We start from the raw sequence: 11,931 nt of genomic DNA on the forward strand, positions 1-11,931 counted from the left end.
TATAATAAGTACATGGAACACTCTTCAACTCACAAAATGCTGAGTAATTCTGGAAGATAAAATGAGAAAAAAAACACCCCACCCCTCCCCTCCAAAAACATGTTTGACCTAATTTGGTAGATAAACGATTATCCTTTCTGCTTTCATCAAAAACAGAAGACTGAGTGTGAACCTGTGAGATCCCACCTCTCTCCTCTTTCCCATACTGTCAGTAACTATAAGACTCTTTTTCATCTGGCAGCTCCCTGACTGAGCACTCACTAGAACGGTTCACTCACGGACAGATTTGATCATCTTACAGCAATAGTCACAAACACACAGTGACAAATATTAAGAGGGCCAAAAAATATTTTAATTCCTGAAATGCCTGAATTCCTGCACCAAACAAATGAGAACAAGAAGTACCAGATAAAATAGATCAACAACGACAGTGAAGCAGATTTGTCACAACGTCATTATAACTTTAGTTTCTTTTTTTTCTGAAAACATGCTCCCTTTCAACTTGAAGTAGCACCATACGTCACAACAGTGAACAGTGGCAGAGCGGTTAGTGCGCTCGTCTCCGAAGTGGAAAGTCCGAGTTCGAGCCTCGGTTCAGACACAGATTTTTTTCGCCCCCTCCTGCCCACCCAGCAGTAATGGGTACCTGACTTCGAGTTGGGAAAGTAAAGGCGGCGTGGAAAGGAACTGGCCACCCTACCACAATATGCCGAAGGCCCAGGAAGTTGTCTCACTAACAAGAGAATCCCCATTGTCCAAATCGGATATGGGAACTTAACCTTTAACTTTACCTGCTCAAAGGTGAACATTTAGAACAAACTTGGAAAGCAGCCTTTCTCAACAGCAAAGGGAAAAACTTAAAAACCGCCAATTTTTTAACCAAAATATATCTGACAATGCTAAAAATCGAAACACTTTAAAATTAAAAGTACATTTAAAACGCAATGCAAAACGGAATCATGTAGACTGCTCGCTACATCTCTTGCTCCTCACATCGTTTTGGAAGCTACCAGCAGCCGATGGCAAAGAGCTCCAAAGCCCGCCAAAACCTGACATGGCTTGCTGGTTCTTCTGGCTCAGTACTGTAGAGAGGGGGGGGGAGGGAGGAAAGTGACATCCAAATTAGACTAGATCTCCATGTCTTGTAGTTGTAGTTGCAGTATGTTAGTCTAGATATCTGCCACTACCCGTGTACAAAGTGCGAGATGGCTTATCCGTGCTTGCCGCTCCAGGACCTACTCCGCCGTGCCAAGGCAGAGCGACGTATCTGCACTTTATAAGATTTTGAATTACGCGCCGCGCTGCCATTGGAAATATGGGCCCTTCAGTTACGTCTGTTTGTCGTAGTGAAATATCCTATTTGTAGTGCAGATACGTCTGTTTGTCGTAGTGGAATCTCCTATTTGTAGTGCAGATACGTCTGTTTGCCATAGTGGAATCTCCTATTTGTAGTGCAGATACGTCTGTTTGCCATAGTGGAAGCTCCTATTTGTAGTGGAGATACGTCTGTTTGCCGTAGTGAAATCTCCTATTTGTAGTGTAGATACGTCTGTTTGCCGTAGTGAAATCTCCTATTTGTAGTGTAGATACGTCTGTTTGCCGTAGTGAAATCTCCTATTTGTAGTGCAGTTACGTCTGTTTGCCGTAGTGAAATCTCCTATTTGTAGTGCAGATACGTCTGTTTGCCATAGTGAAATCTCCTATTTGTAGCGCAGATACGTCTTCCTTCCTTTGACACAAGATGCAAAATGGGTATAGGCGTCCATTTAAACGAAGGAATAAAAATTAATAGTTTTTGCAGATACGTCGTTCTGCCTTGGCACGGCAGTTGTATCGTCACGGCATGTGCCAGGCTTACCGCTCTGAGTGAAAAGTTCACTCTCTTTTTATGTTGGTTAAAAAAAATAATTGTTGATATACATTTTTTTCTTTGTAATTTTTTCACCTTCCAAAAGTGTGATATTACATAGGACAGGTTCATGACCCCCAAAGTCCACCCCCCCCCCCCCCCCCTTCCCCCTCCAGGCGTAAGATTATATGGTCACTTTTAAGGACAAACGGGCTAACCCAGATTACGGGGGTTTCCAGAAATTTTGACCTACACCAAAAGTAGGCATTGCTCTATCTGTAGGAGAAGTTTGGATTCATTGGTGTGTTACAGTCTGTATATTAATTGTTATAGTAGAGAAAACTCTCCTTGTCTTTTAAAGAAACTAAACAAGGGGCAAAAACTTTTCCTTCGATTTTCTCAAAACAGTATTTTTCGGGATAGCCACGTTGTGCTTAAAAGTGACCATATTATAACATTCTTAAGGAGCGCTCTCAGCCCGCACAATTCCCCCGCTGCTCTCTCTCTCTCTCTCTCTCTCTCTCTCTCCCCCTCCCCCTCTCTCTCTCTCTCCCCCTCTCTCTCTCTCTCCCCTCCCTCTCTCTCTCTCCCCTCCCCCTCTCTCTCTCTCTCCCCTCCCCCTCTGTCTCTCCCTCCCCCTCTCTCTCCCTCACCTTGAGTGTGGCCAGTTGAGCGAGGACAGCATCGATGTTAGTGATGATCCCACCCATGGTGCCCTCCATACGGTCCACGCGGCGAACCAGAGACTGGGGGGAGTAGGGGAGGGGGGAAAGAAGGGGGGAGAGGAGGGGGGGTGGGGGGAAGGGGAGAGAGAAGGAGGGGTGGGGGGGAGGGGAGAGAGGAGGAGGAGGGGTGGAAGGTGGGGAGGAGGAGGGGGGAAATGGTAGGGGGAGAGGGGTGGGGAGGAGAGGGGGGAGTGACAGGGGAGGGGAGAGGGAGAGGGGGGGAGGGAGAGAGTCCGCGTACAAAAGGGTCAGTGCAGTTTTAGTAAGATTATTACTTGTTTCAGTAAGAGTTTTACTTTACTTGTTTTAGTCAGAGTTTTACTTGTTTTAGTAAATTCAAGAGACGGGGCGATTAATTGTGGAGACTCACGTGGAGTACGTGGAGACGTCTTGACAGCCGGGGGATAAAATCTGCAAGCTTACACTGAAATGTGGGGGCAGGGTGGTGTCGCTGTCTCAAAATGAGCAATTTGTTGGCAAGGTTAGGCTACTGTAAGTCATTTATTTTAGTGATCCTGTGTAAGCACACAAAGAGCGGTTTTTAAAACAGGGCCCAAAGAGAAAAACTTTTTTTATTACTGGGTCAAGATTTTTAAAAATATATTTTTGTTAGGAAGTTGGCCTGCAGAAATGCCATGCAAAGTTTCGGGGGCATAGTTAAATTCCTCAGTGAGCTAGAATTTTTTTAACGCCGGTCAGACTAAATTAACTAGCTATTATGCCGTACATGTAGTAGTATTTAAATTGAACATTCAGTTTCATTATGGGAAAGTGAAAATTGTGAAGTGTCCAGAGAGCAACTTTTGGACGGACAGTATAAAAAAGGTCCACTTCATTATTGTTATCTTCAGTATAACACGGAGATGTCGAACACAGAAGACTCGAAATCACGCATCCGTCGAATTGTGCCTGCGATCCCGTTTTTTTTCTCCATTCTCTTCTGTATCTTTGTAAGATATCTCTGGAACTACCGAGGCCATTCCCCACAAGTTCGAGCTATCTGTGTTATACTGTATAGATTTTTCTGTTTCAGGGTAGACCCCTATACGAGGGTGGTTGGCGGGCGCTCTGGTGTGGTTTGCTTCTTCTTTCCTATCAAACACCTATCGTCCTTATCTCCCCTTCTTCTTTTTTATGTTTGTTACTCTCTTGTAACACCTCTAATATTCTGGCGCTCATATGACCTTATGCAGTTGCGAGCGCCGTAAAACTTCTACTACAACTAAAAAGACCCCTCTATCCTACATCAGCTGTGATTCAGTCCATCTTCCCTAAACTAAAACGACCACTCATTGCGACAGACACTCACCACAAACTCGTCGAAGGGAACAAACTCTTTGGTGCCTCCTATGCCTTCCTCGTCACTGTCCTCCCCCTCCTCCTGGTCGCCGAACGTCGTGACGAGAGCAGAACTCTTTTTCTTCCCACCATCCATTGCGCCCTGGCAACAACACGGATTGCAAAAACAGGGATTACAAACTGGCAAAAAACAGGGATTACAAACTGGCAAAAAACAGGGATTACAAACTGGCAAAAAACAGGGATTACAAACTGGCAAAAAACAGGATTTACAAACTGGCAAAAATAGGACTTACAAACTGGCAAAAAAGGGGGATTTTAAAAAAAAGGGGGTTACAAACTGGCAAAAAGGGGGATTTAAAAATAGAGGTTATAAACTGGCAAAAGCAGGGATTACAAATCAAACATACCCAGTGAAACAACCGAATCAAATAATCAAATATACCCAGTGGAACAACCGAATCAAATAATCAAATATACTCAGTGGAACAACCGAATCAAATAATCAAATATACTCAGTGGAACAACCGAATCAAATAACCAAATATACCCAGTGGAACAACCGAATCAAATAACCAAATATACCCAGTGGAACTACCTAATCAAATAACCAAATATACCCAGTGGAATGACAAGACAAGGACAATCCCCGATCCCCAAACCTTCTGTTTTTCAAGTTCCTCCAACATTTTCTTTTGCTCCGAGGGGTCCAGAGTGCGATCTCCATCGACGTCAAATTTGACAAATATCGTTTCAATATCGTCTTCATTGTACCCTTGCCTGTGAAGAAAAAAACCACATCATCAACGCTTACAGATCCATCTTGTAGTAGACAAAAACTACTGAAATAATAATAATAATAAAAATAAATAATAAATAGCATTTGTATAGCGCATATCCCCGCTCAACAGCAGGCTCTAGACGCTTTACACTATATTATTACCCCAGCTGACCATAGAACACTCCGAAACATTCTCAGCTTCCTGGGAAGCATACAGTGCAAGCAGCTGATTAAGCGCTCAAACACTAACAAACTGACAAGATCTTTCTCTGTCTATAGCCGGGTACCCATTCCCACCTGGGTGAAGTGAGGAAAATTCATGTAAAGTGCCTTTCCCAAGGACACAACGTCGGGCCCCTGACGGGATTCGAACCCACAACCTTACGGTTGCGAGTCCGAGAGCCTAACCACTAGGCCACCGACGTCACAACCCCCCGGGGCGGTGCTACTGACTGAAGTGTCTTTAAGCCATACCCAGAGGGGGGGGGGGGGTGCGGCATTAACATCTCGAGTTCTTATGCACAGTAGAACTGTACTGTAAATATAAATGGGCTAATTCATCAATGTCACGCTCATAACTGTGACTGAACTGCAACAGGGAACTGCTGCTTTTTCTTTTCTAATCCTACTATCGTCATTTTTCCTCTTCTTCTTTTGTATGTTTGTCACTCTCTTGTGACCTGCTATTTCCGGGGTGCCTTGATAGTCGAAGCAGATTTTGTGCTGTTGAAGCTAGAGAGGTGAGCAGAGTAAGTTTGATTCCCTGTAAGGACTTCTCTGTTGACATCCACCCCATTTACGATTCTACTGTGCATAAGAACATGTTAATGTCCCCCCCTTTGGGAATGGCCTAAAGGCACTTCAGTCAGTGGCACCGCCCCGGTGGGAGAAGAGAGAATTTGACGGGTGATGGGAAAAGACTATGACGACAACATAGGTTTTGTGAGAGCATAGGGGCAGATAAAGTATCTTCGCTATCTGTTTGAGACGCTCACTGTTAAACCATCAGTCAATAGGACACCTAAATAGACATAAAGGTCTTGATCATCTAGCTCTCACCGGCAAGATTGGGGCAGGGGTAGGCCCAGAACAACATACTTAGGGAACCTGAACAAGTGGGTGACAGGGAAAGATCAGGGAAATGTAGCTTTTTTGAGAGCATCCGAGCAAAGGAATGAATGGAAAACCATGGTCGCCGATGTCTGTCGCAGATCTGGTACTGGATGATGATGATGATGATGATGATGATGATGATGATGATGATGCTAATGATCTCCTTGAGACCTTGTGCTTGAAGACGTACAGTGGAAATTGTCCACCACGACTACCCTTTGTCAAGGAGAAAAGTGCTTGTCTCAGACACGTGGACGTCTCCAAAACTGCCATTATAATATAGAAAAAGTGTGGGGGAGGAGGAGGAGGAGGGGGGGAGTTCGTCTGTACAGGTGATTGTCTTGGGCAGGTGGCCGTTAGAGCAGGTTTGCTGACTATGTCTCTATGAATCTGTTTCCACCACACAGCACTGCGATAGGCTACTCACTGAGATCTACAAGTTTCCAGTACAGAACATATACTGCTCAACTTTCACTTGAATAGAAAAAAATCAGAACTTCCCCAAATGTGTCCCTTGTGTGACTATGCATATTAGACTGTGGATCATCACCTGTTCCACTGCACAGCCCTAAATGACATCAGAGCTACCCTTCTCACTCCGAGACCTAACATAGACAACACACTCTATGGAACATTACAGCAACTGCAGCAAACCTGGACATTGGGCAGACGGGCGAGAGCCCAGCTGTTGCTGGATCGATAACAACGACAATAAAAACATAAGTTTCTAGTGTTGTTGGCTCAAATTGAAAAGACAGCCTCTGCCCAATACTGCTGTAGATCAGCGAGTTTCAAACGTAAATTACCCTGGGGTCACAAGGGATAAAGTCAGGATGAGCCTGCGTCAAGTAGACTTATTCAACAACGAAAAAAAATTTAAGTAGGCCTATATTTTTAAAAGTAAGCCAACAACATTGAAAATACGTTTAAAACTTGTCAACAAAGGCACTGGGACCTGTCATGAACCTACGCTATAGCACATTGATGCTCATAAGGGATAAAAAAAAATGTACACGTCCAAGGGAACTTCTCTGCAAAAAGGCGCATATACAAAACATGCGGGCCGGATCAATGCAGAACTTTCCTGTCCAGTATGGGCCTCAAAATATCTTCCGGCAGGCGGCCATTGTCGCGTGGGTCACGTGTCTGAGAGCCCTGCCGTAGACAGAGAGCTGTAGACAAAGCCCCCTCCTTAGGTTTGCAGCAGCATTATCGTCCACACGGAACAATCCCACACCAGTTTCACAAAGCATCATGCACCAGTTTTTCCAGGGGTAATTGGTCGCTTTTAAGGACAAGCGGGCTAACCCAAATTTCGGGGCTTTCCAGAAATCTTGACCCACACCAAAAGTGGGCATTGCCCTACCTATAGGAGAGGTTTGGTTTTATTGTTGTGTATATTTGTTTGGTTATAAAGAAAAGTCTCCTTGTCCTTTAAAGAAACTGAACAAGGGGCACAAACTTTACTTTTGATTTTCTCTAAACAACATTATTCGGGATAGCCCCCTTGTCCTTGAAAGCCACCAATTCCTACTCACTTCTCAAGCTCTGTTTTCCATTCGTTGAAGTCCACACTTCTCTCACTGTAGCCTTCAGTCCTCAGTATTTTCTCAAAACCCTCCAGCTTCTCTTTGGTGGTGACCAGACGGTCCCAGAACTTGTCGTAGGTCTGGGGGAAACGACAGACAGTCACATGTAGAGGGGGTGGGGAAGAGAAGGGGGTAGGGGGAGAGAAGGGGGTGGGGGAGAGAAAGGGGTGGGGGAGATATGAACTTTTTTTAGTTTTTAGTTTTAGTAAGTGTTTTACGGCACTTGCAACACAATAATCTCAGTCATAGCATAGTAGTAGTAGAGTGACCATCCTATTCTAATATTCATTCTCTCACCTGCATTCCCTTTGATCTCTTACCCTGTGGATTCCAATCCAACACTTTCTCAGTCATAGCAGTAAAATGACCATCCATTTCTCATATTCATTCCCTCACCCGAGGCTAAAACAGCACCTGGACATGGATGGCTGTTGCCTCTATAAATAAATCCTTGATGGTCTGGTCCCTCACCCACATTCCCTTACCTCTTACCTTGTGGACCCCAATCCAACACTTCGCGACCCCAGTGCTTTCTTGTCGTATCTCCATTTTTCATAACAGTGAAAACAGTCCATAACAAAAAGTGAGCTTAAGAAGATGTCACATTTTCACTGTTTAAAAAAAAGGAGATAGGACAAGAAAGCCATGAGGTCACGACTTTCTCAATCGTAGTATAGTGACCATCCTATTCTCATGTTCATTTCCTCACCTGCATTCCGTTTGATCTCTTACCCTGTGGACTTCAATCCAACAGTTTCTCAGTCATAGTAAAGTGACCATCCCATTCTCACATCCATTCCCTCACCTGCTTTAAGTAATCCGACATGATGAAGACATCTGTCTGCTTGGCCATGTCGGACTTGACCTCGGAGTAGGTGTCGTTGATGATGGCCAGGAACATGTTGATGAGCACGAAGAAGACGAAGAAGACAAAGAGCATGAAGAAGATGGGGCCCAGGATGCGATTGGCCTGCTCCAGCTGGTGGAAGTCAAAGTCACCCAGGATGATCCGGAACAGGGTGAAGCTGGAGGGGAGGGGGTGGGGGAGGACCACAAAAGATGGAGTAAATAAGTACTTACATCCTCGTCATTATCGTCTTCATTATTATCATCATCATCATCATCATCATCATCATCATCATCATCATCATCATCATCATCATCATCATCTTATTCAATATTCGGGGAAGATATGTGAGGTGTGCTGACAAAATGAGTCACTTCTCAGATTTTAGTCTTATGGAAACTGGTACGTCAAATGTTTGGGTGAAGTTTGTACAATTTGTAAGTGTGAAATAATTAAAGACATGTTAAACTTGAAGAAAATTGCGTCAATTGAAAATCTATAAATCTGTCGACAGTGTTGATTTTTGGCAAATATCTCCAGTCTTGGATAGCAAGAAGTAACTCATCGTGTCAGCACGCCTCACATATTGTCAGTTTTCTTTTGGGGTGGGAATGACAGTAACATCAGCAGCATCTTTCAACTGACTTTCCACAACAACAAAGTCTATACAACCTTACTCAATGTTAAGGACATGTAATTGACAAATTGTACAAATAAAAATGAGATAAGAACAATGAGAAGGCCAACAATATAATATATCAAAGCAGAGTCACAAAACAAACGCCTCTTGTTACAACTTCAAAAGTACACAAAATCAGTGAAGAAAAACTACAATGGAGTCTGCTTAAACCAAAATCTACGGGAATGCCGGATTTTCTTCAGTTGAACAGGGCTTTCAGTTCATAGAAGTTTTTGGTCTGTCTCTTTTTTAGTAGAGTTTTTTTTAAGGCGCTCGCACCTGAAGAGGTCATAATATGAGCGCCAAAGGGTGGACGTCAACAGAGAAGTCCATAAAGGGAATCAGGCTTACTCTGCTCTCCTCTCTAGCTTCAACAGCAGAAAGTCTGCTTCAATTATCAAGGCACCCCAGAAATAGCGGGTCACAAGAGTGTGACAAACATACAAAAAAGTAGAGGAAAATGACGACAGTATGAGTAAGGATGACGAAAGAAAAAGCAGCAGTTCCCCCTATGTTGTTCTGGCACAGTACGAATGAGCATGACATTGATAAATCAACCCATTTACAATTCTACTGTGTATAAAAACATGTTAATGTCCCCCCTTTGGGAATGGCCTAAAGACAACTTCAGTCAGTAGCACTGCCCCACTGGGGTAGGAATGGGGTAGGTTTGTCTTTATTTTAGGACTAACTACATTCCGTTTAGGCGGACTTCACTGTATCTCTCAAGGTGACGATCTGAAGGAAAGCACGTCAGAAACAAATACATTAACACTTTGCCATCCCAAAGCTCATAAAGTACAAACCCATGCCATCAAAGGCAAAGACATTTGGGGGAAAATCCAAAGAAACTGGGTGGTAAACATTACCGATCGTGACGGCAAAATGTTTAAACAATACAAAATCTGAGAACAAATATGTCAGGAACGACTTGAAAAACGAATGATGAAGAAAAATTGGGCACCCTCTGCAGCCAAAAACTGGTCCTGGCCTGCTGGAGAAATCAACAAAAACAGATCACACGTTGTCCAAAGTGAATAAGAACCTGAAGGGAAAAAATTTTTAAAAACAAAAACAAAAATAACCAGATGAGATCGCAACTTGTTGATCCAGTGCCACAGTCTCACTCACAAGGAGTTCATGAACGTGCAGAAGTCATTGACCTGTGTGCCAAAGAGCAGATAACCCAGCTGTGTGAAGGCCAGGAACACGATGAAGAACATGATGAAGAAGCCCAGGAGGTCTTTGGCGCAACGGCTCAGGGTCGTGGACAGTTGAGTCATGGTCTTGTTGAAGCTGATGTACTTAAACACCTGGAACATTACAGACAGGTGAGTCATGGTCTTGTTGAAGTACTTAAACACCTGGAACATTACAGACAGGTGAGTCATGGTCTTGTTGAAGTACTTAAACACCTGGAACATAACAGACAGGTGAGTCATGGTCTTGTTGAAGCTGATGTACTTAAACACCTGGAACATTACAGACAGGTGAGTCATGGTCTTGTTGAAGTACTTAAACACCTGGAACATTACAGACAGGTGAGTCATGGTCTTGTTGAAGTACTTAAACACATGGAACATTACAGACAGGTGAGTCATGGTCTTGTTGAAGCTGATGTACTTAAACACCTGGAACATTACAGACAGGTGAGTCATGGTCTTGTTGAAGTACTTAAACACATGGAACATTACAGACAGGTGAGTCATGGTCTTGTTGAAGCTGATGTACTTAAACACCTGGAACATTACAGACAGGTGAGTCATGGTCTTGTTGAAGTACTTAAACACCTGGAACATTACAGACAGGTGAGTCATGGTCTTGTTGAAGCTGATGTACTTAAACACCTGGAACATTACAGACAGGTGAGTCATGGTCTTGTTGAAGCTGATGTACTTAAACACATGGAAACAATTTATACATGACTTGGTTTCTTTGGAAGAGTACTTCTAGCCCCTGTCTTATTAGAGATGGACATTTAAGCAGAAGCCTCATCTTTCAACTGCAGAGGAAAATGTCCAATATGGCCTTCCATTGTTGAGGAGAAAAGCCATCCAACTTAAATAGAGATCTCGTCTTTCAAATAATTTTCTCTCGAGATGAAACCAAGACCATATCACCACAGAGACTAAGACCGGTGTAAAAGATAAGATACGATAAGATAACACTTTATTATCCAAGAGGGAACGTTTTTTTGGCTGTACAGAACAGTAAAAACACATGCAGGTATACATAAAAATTTAAATTTTATATTAAATATATATAGTATACAGATACATACTCTAAAGAGCAATACACATCTATGCTTATTCTGACAATAGCCTTATGCTAGAGATAAAACCTCAGGGATGCCAAATGATTCTTGAAAAAAAAACCGGAAAATGAGCGGAGCATCACACCTCACCTAAACCGAACCTTGTCAAATCTTTCAATGAGCAAACCAAACATCTCTCTTACCATTGCCCTTTCCTTTGCAAGTGTGGGGAAAACCCGGAGATTTGGCATCCCTGAACCAGAACCATATCACCATAGAGACTAAGAGCAGTGGTAAAGATAAGGTAAGGTAAGATAAGATAATACTTTCCCCAGAGGGAACTATTTTTCTAGGCTGTACAGGACCGTAAAGTAGGAACCGACCTTGACCCAAGCCAGGAACACCATGATAGCCACCGCGTTGTTGAAGCGGGTCTCCCAGAAGCCCAGGAAGTTGAAGTTGGCGTACTCGTTGGGCTGTTCCAGGAGCTGTCTGAGCTTCTTGTCGACGATGGTGGCTCGCAGCACGTTGAACACCGAGCACAGCACCGCCATGAAGATGAGCAGCAGGTCCAGAACGTTCCAGAAGTCGGCAAAGTAGCTGCAGCCAGAGTTGACGATCTGAGCGAGAAACAATTTATACATTTAGAACTTTTTTTAAAATAGGTAAAAACGCAAGTTTAGTTTAGTTTTAGTAGAGGTTTTACGGCGCTGGCAACTGCATAAGGTCATATGAGCGCCAGAAGATTAGAGGTGTTACAAGAGAGTAACAAACATAAAAAAGAAGAAGGGGAGA

At 43.5% G+C, this 11,931-nt stretch overlaps 1 protein-coding gene across 1 annotated transcript in view; it reads right to left on the minus strand.

Moving 5' to 3' along the window:
- Positions 1 to 330: 330 nt before the first annotated feature.
- LOC101850565 (polycystic kidney disease 2-like 1 protein) overlaps positions 331 to 11,931 on the minus strand; it is a 26,933-nt gene continuing 15,332 nt past the window's right edge. The window contains exons 8-15 of the mRNA XM_005098660.3: positions 11,520 to 11,756; positions 10,014 to 10,195; positions 8,162 to 8,381; positions 7,306 to 7,436; positions 4,536 to 4,653; positions 3,884 to 4,015; positions 2,503 to 2,595; positions 331 to 1,082 (exon numbers count right to left, since the gene is read on the minus strand). Of these exons, the coding sequence (XP_005098717.1) occupies positions 1,077 to 1,082; positions 2,503 to 2,595; positions 3,884 to 4,015; positions 4,536 to 4,653; positions 7,306 to 7,436; positions 8,162 to 8,381; positions 10,014 to 10,195; positions 11,520 to 11,756 (1,119 nt within the window). The 3' untranslated portion in view covers positions 331 to 1,076. The remainder of the gene's footprint in view (positions 1,083 to 2,502; positions 2,596 to 3,883; positions 4,016 to 4,535; positions 4,654 to 7,305; positions 7,437 to 8,161; positions 8,382 to 10,013; positions 10,196 to 11,519; positions 11,757 to 11,931) is intronic.

Source organism: Aplysia californica, unplaced genomic scaffold, assembly GCF_000002075.1.
Source record: "Aplysia californica isolate F4 #8 unplaced genomic scaffold, AplCal3.0 scaffold00189, whole genome shotgun sequence".
Classification (NCBI taxonomy): Eukaryota; Metazoa; Mollusca; class Gastropoda; order Aplysiida; family Aplysiidae; genus Aplysia; species Aplysia californica.